This window comes from Strigops habroptila, chromosome 3 (assembly GCF_004027225.2).
Source record: "Strigops habroptila isolate Jane chromosome 3, bStrHab1.2.pri, whole genome shotgun sequence".
Taxonomy (NCBI): Eukaryota; Metazoa; Chordata; class Aves; order Psittaciformes; family Psittacidae; genus Strigops; species Strigops habroptila.
In genome coordinates, this window is record NC_044279.2 from 49,955,383 (window position 1) to 49,972,756 (window position 17,374).

At 36.8% G+C, this 17,374-nt stretch overlaps 1 protein-coding gene across 3 annotated transcripts in view; it reads left to right on the top strand.

Annotated features, from left to right (window-relative positions):
* The first annotated feature begins 2 nt into the window (after positions 1–2).
* The window catches only part of APAF1 (apoptotic peptidase activating factor 1), a 34,197-nt gene continuing 16,825 nt past the window's right edge, over positions 3–17,374 (top strand). The window contains exons 1-15 of one of the 3 annotated variants that reach the window (XM_030480715.1): positions 3–95; positions 500–610; positions 1,889–2,030; positions 2,329–2,518; positions 3,787–3,984; positions 5,005–5,188; positions 6,799–6,911; positions 7,435–7,566; positions 7,943–8,181; positions 8,735–8,902; positions 9,755–9,886; positions 11,653–11,766; positions 12,349–12,527; positions 14,672–14,798; positions 16,771–16,896. In XM_030480715.1, coding sequence (XP_030336575.1) covers positions 1,893–2,030; positions 2,329–2,518; positions 3,787–3,984; positions 5,005–5,188; positions 6,799–6,911; positions 7,435–7,566; positions 7,943–8,181; positions 8,735–8,902; positions 9,755–9,886; positions 11,653–11,766; positions 12,349–12,527; positions 14,672–14,798; positions 16,771–16,896 — 2,040 coding nt within the window. In that variant the 5' untranslated portion in view covers positions 3–95; positions 500–610; positions 1,889–1,892. The other 2 variants (XM_030480714.1, XM_030480717.1) reach the window with 2 other exon arrangements.

A 17,374-nucleotide genomic window follows, 5' to 3' on the forward strand; every position in this document is an offset into this window, starting at 1 on the left:
GGCGCGCCGCTTCCCCGCTGCGGGGCAGCGGGTTGGTCTCAGGGCGAGGCGAGAACTTGTTGGCGGCGGCTCCCGACGGCCGCGCTGCCCACCAGGTGAGGCGGGCGGGCGGGTTTCGCCCCGAGGCTGACTCCGTCCCGCGGTGCTGAGCTGCGTGCCTTAGAGGCGGCTTGCTCTTCTGGCCCGGGGGCAGGTTGTGGCGGTGGCCGGGCAGACCCCCCGGGCCCGGCAGGGGCTGGTTTGGGCGCTCCGGTTTCTGTTTCGTTCTCCCTGCGGGTGGTAATAGCGAGATGTGTCTGGGTGTGAGGTAAGCCTTTGTTTTCTGTGTTTGCGAGGTGCTTTCGTTTTGCATTTGCCTCACGAGTGGCTTAATTATTATTTATTTGTTTATCTTTAACCTGGGCGTTTTTTCGACTGGGGAGCGTTCCCGTCCCCGCTCCTGAGCGGTGCGGTGGGGTCAAGGCAGGGTATAAGACTTTCCCAACCCCATCATTTTCAGTGAAAATAGGAAATTCTGTGAGTACGGCAGAAGAGCCGCTTCGGCGCGGGCTTGTCCAAAGGCAGCTGTTCTGCATCTACCCGGCTCCTGAAGTAAGGGGTGAAGGAGAAGGTGAGCGCTTCTGCAGGCAGCTTTGTAGTTGCTCCATGGAGTTTGCAATTGTCTATGGAGCCTTCGGTCACTGTGCAGGATTGCGTGATCGGGGAGATCATTTGGGACTCACATTGATCACTTCTGGAAAACCTTTGTGTAGTAGAAAATAGTTTTCTTCTCTTGTTTTCAGGCACTTTTTTTAATGACGTAGAGGAAGAATGCAAGTTTATAGTTGCGTATCAAATGCTGACGAAGGTATAGCACAGTCATTGGCAGTGTTGAATGCTCCATCTTCCATCATGTGTGGAGATCTGAGTGTGCCTGTATGAAGTCCTGAACTTGGAGACAACATCGAGTTTATTTCATGGGATTTGGTACACTGGAATTTTGTTTTCTATTGCAGTTCTGCCCAGTGCTGTCACCTATGAGACCAGTCCTCTTTCCCATCCTGTTGTCTCAGTCACATGATCCAAGGACTTCAAAAATTTGAGGGATGTAGTGGGTGAAGAGAAGACTTTTTCATGGAGACATTTAGGAAGATCCTAGAATACTAGACTGCACAGACTGTGATTCTTTAGTTTTGCAAGTGTTCATGAACATATATTCGTAGAAATGTGGAAAAGGACTCAGATTTTTTTCTTTTTTCTCAGAATTAGTGGTACATATCTGCTTTTTTAATGAAAACTTCCATTCATGTAGTGAGCACAAATGTTTTACTATGGGTCTAATAATTGTTAAAGATTGAAATTCTTTTTATACCCGCTTTATATGCCTCCAAGTGGAGCAATTGGAGAAATAATTAAGCCAGACTAATTATAACACTTAGCTGTATGGTTTTATTAAGCATGATAGCATATGGCATCTAAACAATGTTTCAAGAATACTGTAGCTTGTGAACTATTGCAATTTAACTATTAATACACCGTTTTTTATTCTGTTGAAAAGGAATATTAGATTTCCCCAGTGGTTTTCTTTGATGCTACTGTACTGTCTAGCTGAACTAGACTAATGAGTCATAAACAGTATAATTAAATTCATATAACAGTAGTATGAAAGTCTATCAAGGCAGAAAGTAAAAAAACAGGTAAATCTTTTAGCTTTCTGTGGTTTGTAATATGAGCTTGCCTGAAGATTCACGCTATTTTCCACTAATGCAAATGCTCTGCTACTTTTTCTGAGTTTAAAACAAAAATTTGTAAGCTATTTTAAAACTTTTTTCCTTGTATTTGTAAGTTATGTTCTGATTCTGACTTGACTTTCTTCCACCCCCACCTCCCCCTCTTTTTCACGCTGAAGAAATATGGATGTCAAGAGTAGAAATTATTTACTTATGAATCGCCAAGCATTGGAAAAAGACATCAAGACTTCCTATATTATGGATCATATGATTTCTGATGAAGTGCTAACATTACAGGAGGAGGAGATAGTAAAACAACAGGTAGAACCGTCTCTCCCTGTCATTTATCTTCCTAGACTACTCATGTGTTATATCATTGTTTTAAAAATAGTAATTTCTGTCTGTCTCATTCCTGGATTCAGGAAATTCTTAAGCATATGCTTGGCATGCAGTTTTTATTGCACTTTGTAGTATTGAGTTAAGGGCTTGGTAAGTTGTTTCTGTAACTATAAACAATCTATAATTGACAGTGTTAGATTAGACAAGTTCTAAGGTCTCTTAGTTCTATATATGACGTCTCTTTTAATGTTTTGTGGGTTTGTTTTTTTCTATTCCCTAGAATACACAAAAGGAGCGAGCAGCAATGCTAATAAACATTATTCTTACAAAAGATAATAATTCATATAGATCCTTCTATAATGCACTACTTCATGAAGGATACAGTGATCTTGCTGCACTTCTTCAGGACGGCATCCCTGCTGTCTACTCTGGTAACAGAAAGAGTTCGATGGATGGAATGACTTCGTACGGTCAGTGTAACTACAGCAATCCCTGTGCTTGAAAGTAAAGATGCCTTTTTTATTTCTTACTAAGTGACTATCTGTAATACCTCTTCCAGTGAAAAAGGAGTAGTTGGTGCATTCACTTGTTTTGGTAGTGTAGTAGTCATAGTGGTAGTAGTATGTCTGTATTTCGTATATTTAATATGGCAGGTGAGTTAACAATTATGACTTTTGTAGGTTATCTGGAAAATGTTCACAATAATGTCTATTTTAAAAGAGGGAAACCTGAAGTTCTCTCAGTCTTCTCTAAATTGTAACATTCTTGTGGTATGTGAAAGACTTACTGTATGTATTAAAGTTGAATCTAACATAAAAAGTTGTAGCCTCAAAAATTTCGACATTTATCGTGAAGAGTTGTCTGTAGTCTCTCAACCTACATTCCAACAGCTGATCTAGTTACTAGGATTCTAATTCTCTCCACCAGGTGTTGTAGTTACCCTACATAAATTCCTAACTTTTACCTACTTTGTCATCAGTATCATCTTTGACTGACATGAAATAAATTGGTAGTTTCTAATGGGAAGAGCTGTCTAACAGCATATGATTAACTGCCATATTTACTGGCACACTGCATTTTAAGAAGTGTCATAGGCATGTGAAATTTTGATTACCCAAGTAAGAATTCCCAGAGTTTATCAGGATAATACGGCACTGCATATGGCTACTTTGTGATAAAGTGCACATTTTCTTTCCTGCTGTGCTTTACCTGCTCCATTGCAAGTCATGCTATCTTAGCTTAAGTGAAAGAAAGTCTTGCTTGAACCATAGTGCTGTGCTGTTGTTAATTACTAAGTGAAAGCCTTACAAAGCATGCTTTCTTTTCTGCTGCATCCATGCGTCAGTAACTTCTGGCTGAGAAAGTGACTTGATTGTTGGGTATAGCTGAGCTCTTGTGTTTGCCACAGTTTCTACTGGAGCTGTTAATTATCTTTTCACTTCTATGGATTGATGTAACTAGCTCGCCTCGCATGTAGTTATTAATTGGAACACTATTGTAGGTGGGAGGCTGGTTGTCTGTTAAGTAGTTTATTTCTAAAAAGCAATATTTTTTCAGTATTTGGTGCTGTGAGTCGAGTAGTTTTTAGAGCGTTTGTATGGGACATGAGGTGGGGGTAGAGCCTGCTAGTTGTTTGGGGTGGAGAGTTGTTCATTTTGTAGAGGCATCACAGTTAGAAGTTACTTCTTATTTTCATGTTTCTCCTTTTTTTTTTTTTTTTTTTTTTTTTAAACTTCAGTTAAGACAGTTCTCTGCGAAGGAGGTGTACCACAGAGACCTGTTGTGTTTGTCACTCGGCCAGAACTGGTAGATGCTATTAAACAGAAACTGTGCTGCTTGGGAAGTGATCCGGGCTGGGTCACAGTTTACGGAATGGCAGGTTGTGGGAAGACTGTCTTAACAGCAGAAGCTTTAAGGGATCATCATCTCTTGGAAGGTACTTTTAGAAAAACATGTATATTTTTTATAAAAATGACTATAGGTATATGTGTATTGGACATACATGGTGAAGTATCGTATGTAATCTTTAAAATAATTTAGGAATTAGGTTTCTAAATTCCTCAGGTGCTTCTGAAGTGTTTGCTTGCAACTTACAGCTTTCATAACCATTCGGTGCTCCAGGATCACTAAGTATTTTATTAATTTGTGGGAAAAGATTGTGAATAGCTTTTTACCTTGGAATCTGCTTTGGCTTATGAGAGTAGAAGCATCCTTAATTAACTTGAAGTTGGTATTTCTGTTAGTGCAGAATAATTGTATCTAGTTTATATTCCTTTTGGGCATTGCTTGTTAAGTCCTTAGTTTCTTCTTCTTATGTGAGTTTAAAAGATCTTGCTCTACCTTTTGCATATATTTTAATAATGGCAAGCATTTGTGGATTGATTACACTGGTATCACTTTAGCTTAAAGCGGATAAGAAATGAAACCATTTAATGATTATTCCTCCCCCCCACTGTAGGACACTTGGAGGAGAAAGAGGGACTTGGGTACTAGAAAACATGATGTAGGGATAGAGACTACAGCATCCTCTGCTACAGCTGACTCTTCTAGATGCCTTCTTGTTCGCTGTTTTGGGATAATTTTCACATCCCAAACTCTGAATTCCTGCCGTAGTAGAGAGTTATAAAAGTAAATGCTAAGTCAGACTAATAGGAAGGTGGATACAGCAGGGATTGTAAAGGGATAGGCAGGAAGGCATATAGAGAGGAGGGGTGACAGCATCAGTGGTGGTGTGAATTCTCTGTGGGAACTTGCCCTGTAGAACCTGTTCTTTAAAAAATAGTGGTCTTGTAGAACCATCCTTCTGTGTTAATGGTAAAGTTATAAGGTTGGTTTTCAACAGGCTATAAACTTTTATATTTTAATTGAAATTGAGTTACTGATTGCTATTGTAAGGTGCTATTAAATATTTCTGATATTAAATGTATAGCATGATTAATATTGCTTTGCTTGTTAGGTTATTTTCCAGGAGGAGTTCACTGGATCTCTGTTGGAAAACAGGACAAAGCAGGACTCCTGATAAAACTTCAGAATCTCTGTAGTAGATTAGAACATGACTCCACTCTTTCACAAAGGCCACCACTTAACATTGAGGAGGCTAAAGATCGTCTTCGTTTGTTGATGCTACGCAAATATCCCAGGTGATGTCAGTAAAATGAAGCACTATTCTTTTAACTGATAGAACTTTGCAGAGTAACTTTGATCTAATCATCTAAGGTGTCCGTGTTGTGGTTACATGTCTCTCTGGTGTGTATTTTTTTTTTTTAATACCAACTTCCTAACTCTTTTCACTTCCCCTCTTCCTGTTTACTATAAATAATTAGGAAGTGTTATTCAGGGTGAAGCTCTGAATAGTTCTAGAATTTTAATCCTTGTATAGGGGTTACAGTTAAAACTTTTTAAATTACTGACTTACATATGATAAAAGAATAAGTAAGTTCAGATAAGTGTACAAAAATTGAAAGGTAAATAAATGCTAGTGGCAGATGTATAATATGGTACTGTATTTGTGTATCACAAAATGAGTAATTTATGGCTATGATAGTATTCTTGTAAACTCTCTGATTTATCAAAAGAGCGTCAATAGAGAAACTGTATAAAAATGAGATATGGGTGTTCAAGACATATGCAACTTTGAAAGCATGGCATAATGTATATACACTTGCTTATGAAGGATAAAAGCCTTATTTATAATCATTGATGGCGTGTCATTTAGCTGAAGAAAAATGGCCAAGTCTTGGCATGCTTCAGTGGCAATTGGACAATTTAACCAATGACTAGTGTAGCTGAAAATTCATCCCTTAACACCAAAAAAGGGCAGTACATGTAAATGAGTTGTAGGATTTGGTTTCAATAACTTTTATTTCCCCCACAAAACACACAGAATGCAAATAACTGCTATTTCTTTTCATAAATTTACTTGCTAGCCAATCCTTTTGACATCTTGCTCTCTTGTAACATTTTAAAAACAGTTTTGAGTAACTTCTTTGTCAGATAGAGGCAGGTACATTATTCTGGTGAGATTCTATATAGTAACCTAGAAACGTGACTAGCCATAGGATTTGAATAGATAGTCACTGTAAAATATTGTTTATGTAAAAAGAACCTCAGCATCCAATTCCTTGTACCTAGTACAAGGTACAAGGTACCTGTACTAGGTACAATTGTACCTAGTCAGGTACAATTCCTTCACAGGAGGATTAGTCTTACAGCTTTCCGAAGATACCAGAACAAAACTGAAAACTCTCAAGACAAAAGGAAACTGAAATGGTTTCTTCCACAAAGCTTATCATTAGCCTGTGTCAAGCAGAGTTGTTACCTAGTCTGTACAACTTTTTTCTTCATTTATGATGTCTGATGACTTGAAAACAAAGTAAATATTTCTGGTTTTCCTGGCATCTATTAGTGGAAATATTTCTCAGAACTTTATTGTTTATGCTTCAGTTGTAGCTATAAAGCAGGGTTTTTTTGTTTTTTGTTTTTGAGATGCTTGCATTCAGCTTTCTAGTGCAGTCTTTAATGCCCACTTAAGATCATAGAATCATAGAATGGTTTGTGTTGGAAGGGATCTTAAAGATCATCTAGTTCCAACCCCCCCACACCTTCCACAAGATAATTTACTTATTTATATAAAAAATTTATGCAGTGATACATTGTAAATTCTGAAAATTTTCTTTCATTATTAAAATGCAATACTGTATTGTAGCACTAATGGTTGATCTGAAATCTGCAATATTTGTTCTTGCATTAGATCTCTTCTGATCCTGGATGACATTTGGGATTCCTGGGTATTAAAAGCATTTGATAATCAATGTCAGGTTCTTATCACCAGCAGGGACAGGAGTGTAACAGATGCTGTGGCAGGTAAGGAGCGGTTTCCTCTGCTGCAGATACTGCAGGTTTTGTGTGTGTATGTATGCAATTTTTTCTTGTGATTTTTTTAAAGAATCTGATAGAATCTGTCTATCAACTTGTGCACAAGTTTAAAATTCTGCTCTATAAGACTTTATGCTCTTTGTGAAATAAATGTTATATGTTATCCTGAAAGTTATCTGTCTACACTGAAGACTGCAAAGATTCTCAACAGGATACATTAACCTCTGTGACACTGCTGCTGTAGACTGATTATCTCTATACTATTAAATAGTCACTGCTACAATATGCCCATAATGTATTTCTAATTATTAGATTATAGTCTAAATTTTTTGTCTCTCTAATGCAAACTTGATTCTGGTAGTGGAATTTATAGTCTTCTTAGTACGAAGCATATAAAATACTATGCAAAAAATCATGAGCTAGGTCCTTTGCTCCAGATTTTGCTTGGAAAATACTCTCAATTTCATAGGATTTTTTATGTTTTAAAATTTTTCCATGTTTCTATGTCTAGGCAATAAATATGAGGTTCATGTGGAAAGTGGATTAGCACATGAGAAAGGACTGGAGATTTTATCCCTATTTGTGAATATGAAAATATCAGAACTGCCAGAACAAGCTAACTGCCTTGTAAGAGAATGCAAAGGTATACTTACCACTCTTTAACGTACCATTTAGCACTGAATATATGTTTTTCTTCTAGGTTTTGACTTAAACATAGAGGAGCAAACATGCTTTAATACTGTGTACCTTAAGTAAAACAGAAGTGCTTTGTTTTTTTGGTTTTTTTTTTTTTTTTTTTTTTTTTTTTTTAACTAAATAGAAGTGTCTCATGTTGATTTTTGAGTAGTTTTCTTCAGCTGATCCCCTATTACACTAAAACTTGGCAAGTTTGCAGATATCATGTTTTGTTCTCCACACCTCAAGAATTTAATCAATGTATTGGGAAAATTATCTAATTTATTTAACCTCTTGAATGTGTTCCTGAAAATCTCTAAGATTAATTTAATCTTTTCCTTCAGGTTCTCCTCTTGTGATATCCTTGATAGGTGCATTGTTAAGAGACTTCCCTAGTCGCTGGGAATACTATCTCAAGCAGCTGCAGAATAAGCAGTTTAAAAGAATAAGAAAATCTTCTTCTTATGATTATGAAGCCCTTGATGAAGCAATGTCCATAAGTGTCGAGCAACTGAATGACAATTATAAGGACTACTATAAAGACCTCTCTATCCTCCCAAAAGATGTTAAAGTACCTACTAAGGTAATAGCAGCAATGCAGAAATCTCATCATTTTTAGTCAGGTACAAAAAATAACTTTAAAGAATTCATGTAATTTGTAATTGTTGTGTATAGCTTATGCTGTATGTAACTTAACAGTAATTGCTAGATTGGGTAGGTCAGGTCCATTATCGCATCATGACTTTTATTGTTGGTAGTGAAACAAAATTGTAACTGAACAAATGTATTAATAATGTTTAAGTATAATGTGCATTCCATATACAGCTTTTAAATTAAATTGTGTTTGAGCTCTCTAAAGGCTTAAAAACTGCTTTGTGAAATTTATCTCATTTAAGAAAAAGATAGGATCACCATAAATCAGCACAAATAGACAAAAGATGGGTTAACTTGTATTATCTGTTCTGTAGTTTGGTATGGAACAATTGGTAACTTACTGAATTTATGACAAATGGTAATATGTCTGTATCTGTTAGCATGTGTTTGTTTGTCAGTTAATTGGTAGCCTGTTATGATATTCATACAAGTCATACTTCCTCTTAGTTCTGATGCTTTTCTGTCTTTATGTGCTTTCTTAGGTTCTCTGTATTCTTTGGGATATGGAAACCGAAGAAGTTGAAGATATACTACAGGAATTTGTTAACAAATCACTGTTGTTCTGTGATCGTAATGGGAAGTCATTCCATTATTATTTACATGATCTTCAGCTTGACTTTCTTACGGAGAAGAATCGCAACCAGCTTCAGGTAGGGTATTGACTAATCTATTAATTTTTACCTTTACTCTCCAAAACTAGGCATTCTTCAATAAATGTTGCTTTGTTAAATGGTATCCAGAGTAGGTTCATAGAATAGGTCCACAATGCAGTTAAACTTGATGCTGGCTAATTAAAACCATTCATTTTCAGCTTGAAACTGTGGAGTGATTTCCTCATGGTTCCATTTCGAGCTAAGAAACTAAACTGAGAGAAGACTCTATATCCATTATTTTTCTGTCAAAGACATTTCCAGCAGGAGATGGAATGGCCCATTGATAATTCCAAAGGCATCAAGACCCTACCAGAATAGCAAGTTTCTTCTTCAATACAGAGAAATTTTTTTTTTAATTTTTTTTTTTTTTTTTCCCCTCTTTTCAATTTAAGGCAATACTTGCAGGGAGAGGACCTATGACTTGCACCAAATAAATACATCAGTTCTCAAGGACAGGGCAAAAAGAGTAGATATGAAGAAAAAGCAAGTTATTACACTTGCTTTAGATCTATATATGTAAGGGTCTTTTCTTGTCAGCTGTCCATATTTAATGTGAAGAGTGATTTGGTAGCTGTTCTCGGCCTGAGAAGGGAAGTTAACAGCTTGCTTTTCTGTCTTTTGATATCCACAGAATGTTTCTAGAGAAGTTTTAACTGATAAATTAGGTAAACTGTACAGTTTGGGAAAGTAAGCTTTTCTTGTTTTATTTGTTGATGTATTACGATTGAGAAATAATATTATTCCTCAAAACTATATACAATATAATATTAATAATACTTTCTTAATAGTGAAACCACTCCATACGTTGGTGTAGTATTAATGGATAGTGTATTTTGATTCACATTGCAGGAGCTACATAAAAACATAGTAAATCAGTACAAGAAATATTACAAACTTAATACACCTGTTCCATCTCAAGAGGATTGCATGTACTGGTATAACTTCCTAGCATATCATATGGCTGGTGCCAACATGCAGAAGGTGAGTTCTGACTAGTGCCCTCTGTTTCCCTCTTGACCCATCTAGCCTTTCCCCTAGGCTTTTTCCCACCTGAACCTCTCTTCTCCCAGGCTTTAGAGCAGATAGGTAGACACTCAACATAAAGTCCTTTCGGCACTCCACTGATATTCACTATCTGTTATGAAAACTACCTTATTTCTTTGAGTCTTACCTTTTCAACCAGTTCTTAAGAAGATTTCCTATTTTGTATCATAATGGCTTGTATTTTTCTTTTCCTTTTTAAGAAGCTTTGCTAATAAATCTTCTCTAAACTTTTTGAAAACCCAGGCTTAACTACAGAGGCTGTAGTTTTATTATGGGTTTTAATAAGGCTTTTGATACTGTCCTCCACAGCATCCTTCTGGACAAGTCATCCAGCTGTGAGATGAGAAGATACACTGGTGTTCCTCATGTTTCAATTTAAGGGCCAGTCCTGTTCAATATAATTATCAATGATCTTGAGTTGAATGCACCATTAGCAAGTTTGATGATGATACCAAACTGGGAGGTGCTGTTGACTCTCTTGAGAGACAAGAGGCCTTTCAGAGGGACCTAGATAGATTGGAGGATTGGACAGTGATTAATGGGATGAAATTTAGGAAGTCCAAATGCCAGATTATACACCCAGGATGGACACAAGTATAAACTGGGAGAGGAGTGGCTGGAGAGCATCCCTGCAGAAAGGGATCTGGTGGTGCTGGTCGACAGCAGGCTCAACAGGAATCGGCAGTGTGTCCTGGCAGCCCAGAGGGCAAACTGCATCCTGGCGTGCATCAAAGACAGTATAACCAGCTGCTAAAGAGAAGTGATTATCTTGCTGTATTCAGCATTGGTGCAGCCTCACTTCAAGTACAGTGTGCAGTTCTGGGCCCCACAATTTAAGATATGAAGGTCCTTGAGTGCATGCAAAGGAGGGCAACAAAGTTGGTGAGGGGGCTGGAAGGAATGTCCTGTGAGGAGCAGCTGAGGGCTGACCTCATTGCTCTCTACAGCTTCCTGAGGAGGGGAAGTGGAGAGGGCGGTTCTGATATTTTTTCCCTGGGATAGGACACATGGAAATGCTTAAAAGCTGCACCAGGGGAGATTTAGGCTGGACATTAGCAAGCATTTCTCTACTGAGAGGGTGGTTGAACACTCGAACAGGCTTCTTAGAGGGATGTTCAATGCCCCAAGCCTGTTTCAAGAAGTATTTGGTCAATGCCCTTAACAACATGCTTTAGCTTTTGGTCAGCCCTGAATTGGTCAGGCAGTCGGACTAGATGGTCACTGTAGGTCCCTTCCAAATGAAATGTTCTATTGTCATAATTCCATTTGCAGTTTCTGATTGCCTTTTAAATAACCTTCTTTTTTTTCCTAAGTTAAATGCAGCTGTAAGAATTTTTTTTTTTGCTTAAATCCAAATTCAGTATCTGTTAGGAAGAACAACAGATCAGTATTAGCAGAGTGTTTTACCTTAAACCAGGTCTTGTGCGCTACAAGTCAAGTTCTGCTTTGTACCCCCATCCCTTTTCTGACTAGCTGTATCAAAGAGAAGTCCTTAAATAACAAGCTTAGCCTTTTATAGCCAGAATTTCCATACCTGGTTGAGTAAGATGCATGAAACAAGGAAATTGCCTAAGTTTTTAACTACAAACAATTGTACCGAAGCATATTAAATACCTAACATATTTCCTGTGCTTTTCTTTTTCCCCTTAAGTAGATTCTGTTGTGAAACTTATGCTCTGAACTTGAATTTTTATTTCTTGTAGGAACTCTGTGATCTTATGTTTTCTTTAGATTGGATTAAAGCTAAAACTGAATTGGTAGGGCCTGCTCATCTGATTCATGAATATGTGGAATATAGTTCAATCCTGGATCAAAAGGTATGATACTAAAAGGTAAATCATCAGTCTGTTACAAATACATCCAACAAAATGCAATTACAAAATAGAAAAATGTATGTGTATATAGCACATATATAGAAAGCTTAAAAAAACGAAACGTAAAACCGGTACTAAGTTAAACTTTAACTTGGAAAAGAGAAAATTTAAGAAAACTTAATTCTGAGTTTTAGCTGTAACTTCAGTGTGTGCCCAAGTAATCGACCATGGAACTCAGTAACTAAGGCGGAGAGCCATACCTAATGGTGGGTACATATGGTACTCTGCTTTTGAGGAGGTGTGGAATATTGTTGGCTGCTTGGAATAGTCTTTCATATTGACTGCTTATTGAGTAAATCACTGTTGCCAGTATTCTTTTTTTGAAAAATAAGGATAATATGCTTTCCTGAACAGGATAGTGAAATATTTCAGTCTGTCATATGTACTTGCGAATAGAACTAAATAGAAAAATAGAATTACGTGTTTCTGTAAGAATCTTAGCTGTATAGAAAATTAAAAAGCAAAGGGGACTTAGGAAATAAATCCTCTTTCTGTGATATCAAATATTATCTGCTCTGTACATAGGATAGCACAGTACGTGAGAACTTCCAGGAATTTCTGTCCTTAAATGGGCACCTTCTTGGACGGCAGCCATTTCCTGACATTATACAGCTGGGTCTTTGCCAAGCAGAGACATCAGAGGTGTATCAACAAGCCAAGCTACAAGCTCAAAGAGAAACAGGAACATTTTATTTGGAATGGATGTAAGTAGCTGCAATCCACCTGCTGATATGCTGATCCTTTGTTGCAAGAAAATCGTTTAATGCACAACACAATGTGTGGCTAATATAAGCACCTTTTTAAGAACTGCTGTGGGGTTTTTTTTCTGGGGAAAGAAATTGAAATAATTTTAAAGAACTTGTTGGAAGAGGAGAATTCTGGATATATATGTAAGGCCACAAATTAGTAATAATTACATAAAAATAGAGGAATATATTTACTTCTGTACTCAATGATTGTTCTTTTTAAATAACTATACAAAGATGAAAGTAAGATACTTTGAAATTTCTCTAAATACTTTTTTTAAAGTTAGAATTGTAGTGCAAGTTTTGTTTATGTTACAGTATGCTTTTAGGTGTTCTAGTAAAATGTACACTTTAAAAAGGAGAGCATTCGTGTTAACTTGCAAAGTTTTTGAAAGTAGTGAGATGGGAAATACTAAAAGGCTTTGTAATCTCTACCCAATCTTGAAATTTCTCCTATTTAAATAATTCTTTAATAATTGAAATAAAAGTAAAATATAATAATACAACAACAATAGTAATAATAGAAAATAGAGAGAGGAGGGAATAAACAGCTGATGTGCAACACAATTGTTCACCACCTGCTGACCGATACCCAGCCCAATCCTATCAGCGATCGGTCCCTTCTGGGACTCGCCCCAGTTTATATACTGGGCATGACATGCTGTGGTATGGAATACCCCTTTGGCTAGTTTGGGTCAGGTGTCCTGTCTCTGCTTCCTCCCAGCTTCCTGTGCCCTTTCTCACTGGCAGGGCACGAGAGACTGAAAAGTCCTTGATCGGGGTAAGCATTACTTAGCAACAACTAAAAACATCAGTGTGTTATCAGCTTTGTTCTCCGACTAACGTCGAAAACACAGCACTGCACCAGCTACTAGGAAGAAAATTAACTCTATCCCAGCTGAAACCAGGACATATGGTAATAACTAGACAGGTTAATCCAGGCATACTTGAATTTTCAGGTCTTCTCTTTGAATATTTGGTTATTTCATTTTTCATAGCTAACAGAATTCTAACAAAAACGCTTGGAAGCTGCACAGTTCAGAGGACTAAATTCCTAGGTAGTTTAGGGTTTTCACCTTGTGTGCAAGAGACTTATGCTGAAGAACATGACTGAAATCAGCAGAACAGAGACAAATGCTTATGTCTCCCATCCTACGGCAAGGTTCCAGAAATGGTTCATAGGATATGTAGGTGAATACCCTGCTCTTTTGACCAGCAATTTTAGGTTTATTTAAATATACAAAAGAAAGAAAGAAGTTGGCTTAGATGAGACAGTATTTTGCAGTGAAAAATTGCTTTCATTCTACAATACAGCTACTTTCTTTGAGATGTTTTATCCAATATTAAAATGCTAAGCCTGAAGTTTGAAACTGGTAATGATAAAAACTTGAAGTAGATTGATTCATTTTGACTCTAGGAAAAAAAAGAATTAATCTTATAACAATCTACTCATCACCAGAATTGTCTTATTACAGTGACAGCTTTCTGTATTAAGATCTGGCTAAACAGGATGATTATGATTGCTACTAATTCTAAATTTTTGTTAAAAGTGAGGCAAGACTCATCTAAAGTATGTTAGATTCTGTACTTGATCTCCGATTGAAATGCAGTTATAGTCATGTATTTTATTTAAATATCTAGTGATAAGAGTTGAGTTATTGATATGAAAATTATGCAAGTTTATTAAGATCTAAACAAATTTACAAATGTTTTTGAATAAGGTTGAAAAGGAGCCTGCAGGAAACAGGAATTCTCAGGAAGAAATTTATATTTGGAAACGGCACATATCAGATCATAAAAATGTCGTTAGAATGGCTGTGTCTTGCAGTGCATCAGCTTTGCCCATGTAGCATGTTTCTTTCTCATGTACATATTATCTTTCTTGACCTCTAAGCTATAACTATTGGAGGGCAATAACAACTCAGATTTTTTTGGTTTTATCCATATTACTTCATCATAAAGGCTGAGAGGTAAGATATAGTGGGGTGGTTGGTTTGTTGTAAAGCTTACTGCTCAAGATGTGAAAAAGTGCATCTTTTTATAGAGGATTTTGAATAACAAAAAGGCACTACTTGTCTAAAATCAACTGTCTTACCCTGTAGAAATAAAAAATCCTTGAAAAACCTCTACCGTTTGGTTGTTCGTCCACATAGAGATGCAGTTTACCATGCCTGCTTTTCTAAAGATAGACAAAGAATAGCATCATGTGGAGCTGATAAAACACTTCAGGTAAGATACCTATGCATGAGTGAAAGGAGATGCTGTGTACCAATTTGGTAACATTTGTTAATAGTCCTGTCACTTTTCTTTTGCTGTTATGTGGAGATATTAGGGATCTAGAACATACTGGAGAGAAATGATTGAAAATCGTATATTACATAAGCATCAAGTTGCATGATTAGAATAGTAAGCATCATCTTCTAGTTTGAAAGCTAAACTCTCTGATTTCAGTGAATATATAAGTGTGAGATGTCTTTTAAGGATACGGAAAAGCTTACAGCCTAAGTAATGCACCCCAGCATATTTAATATTTGCTTGCAAAAATGTTATTTCCAGTCACAGCAGACCTTTACAGAACTGAGAAACACTAAGACTTTTAGTTACAGGTTTGCTATTTCTGTGGGATGGTAATGTACGTATGTAACTTTGGTGCTTAATTAGTAAACTGTCTTATGTAAAATAAATAAATCTGGGGAGAAAAATTAAATCCTGAATTTGAGGACAGTATTAGATTGGAAGCGAGCCCGCAATGCTTAAGAAGTGGATTAAGGGAGACAGAGGGGAAAGTGACTAATACAAATTTGCCAGCAGTCTGCCTGGAGGGGAAGCCAGCTCTCAAGAAAACTAGCAATCAGCCAGTAACCTGGTAAAGCATCCATATTCCAGACAGCCAAAGGTAAGGGAAAAGAACAACTCGTCTGCAAGCCTTTAGTGTTGTTTTGGATGCTTGATAAGTGGAGTACTAAAGTAATAACATTAGTGGTGCTTAGTTGCTGTTCATTTGGCTACTTAATGTATTGTTACTGTGGTTTTGTTTTTTTATTTGCTGGCTTCCACAATATTATGATCATGGCATCCACTTAAGGAGGTGCCTGATGGATGTACTCATTTTATGCAACGCTGAAGTTACTGTGCTGGGCTTCTGTACTAAATGGCCTCATTATTGAGAGCAGATTGCTTATTTTTCTCATTTTCTACCCAAAAAAGTAAAATTTGTGGATTGCAATTGCATTTAAACTAACTTTTGTTGATGAAGTAATAGGAAAATTAGCAATAATTGTTTTTTCATTCTTTAACTTTGAAGTTATTAATGGTTTTTCTAATAGTGGCCTAAGCTTTTCAGTTTTCAAGCTACTCCTAACTTTTCTGTAAAATTAAAAAAAATAAATTGCTAGATTAAGAACAGATGTTCTGCAGAATTTACTGTAAATATACATTTCCTGTTACTTCAGTATTTATGTTCTTATTTGAATAAATACCAATCGTGTAATTATCATTGATATTCCTGTTCAATGAAAAATTAAAGGAAAAAAGCAGGAACTTCACAACTGTGGTATCCTGAAGGCTGCTGTAAAGAACGCCTTGTGATTTGTTTTAATAGTTAAGAATATGTAACTTAAGGAGGAAAGGGAGACCTGATTTCCCCCACCCCTCCACCTCTGTAAAGTCAAATCCAGAATGTTGGGATTTCGATTAATATGTGACACTTTTCTCCAAGTGTCCTTTTATTGCCTATGACTAGCTCAAGACTGAGACTTTTGTCGTCCTGTACAACTTTTCACTACTTTTTTCTTGTTTGTTCCCCAAATCATCAATTTCTGCTGAAATTCTGACTTTCCAGTGAAGGATATTACATATATGTGTCTGGAATTTGTATTTTCAAGAATACAAATGCTTAAAAGAAGAAGGCTTAATGAGTAAGAGCAGGAAAAGTCATTAATGAAGCACATTGCATACACAATCTTTTTAAAAAATAGTTTTTACTTTTTCTCTCTAATAATTTCTATCACCCTTACAAAATTGAAGCTCAAATTACATATTTTTATAATTATGTTCATTTGCCTGAAATTATAAATACTTTGAAAAGTAAACCAAGTTTATAAAAAGCTTTTATAAAAAGAGCTGTTTAAAAGAAAACAGACTTGTATTTGTATTTTACAATTGTATGCAAGTTGTAAGATTTTATTGTTTATTGTTTTAGGTGTTTAAAGCAGAAAGTGGAGAGAGACTTCTGGAGATAAGTGCCCATGATGATGAAATACTTTGCTGCGCTTTCTCTGCAGATGGTGAATTTGTAGCAACTTGTTCTGCTGACAAAAAGGTGAAGGTAAGGAAATGGAGGGCAGATAATTTTTTTTCAAATTAATAATTCTAATTTCAGTTTTAACCAAATTAGGCAGAGCAGATTCTTAAGACCGAAGGGGAAGGTGGAAGACCCGGGGAACTACAGACCAGCCAGTCTCACCTCTGTGCCTGGCAAAATCTTGGAACAGTTTCTCCTGGAAAACATGCTAAGGCACATGAAAAACAACGAGGTGGTTGGTGACAGCCAACATGGCTTCACTAAGGGGAAATCCTGCCTGACCAATTTGGTGGCCTTCTATGATGGAGCCACGGAACTGATGGACAGCGGCAGAGCAGTCGATGTCATCTACCTGGACTTGTGCAAAGCATTCGACACTGTCCCACATGACATCCTTGTCTCTAAATTGGAGAGACATCAATTTGATAGATGGACCACTCGGTGGATAAAAAACTGGCTCGATGGCCGCACGCAAAGAGTTGTGGTAAATGGCTCGATGTCC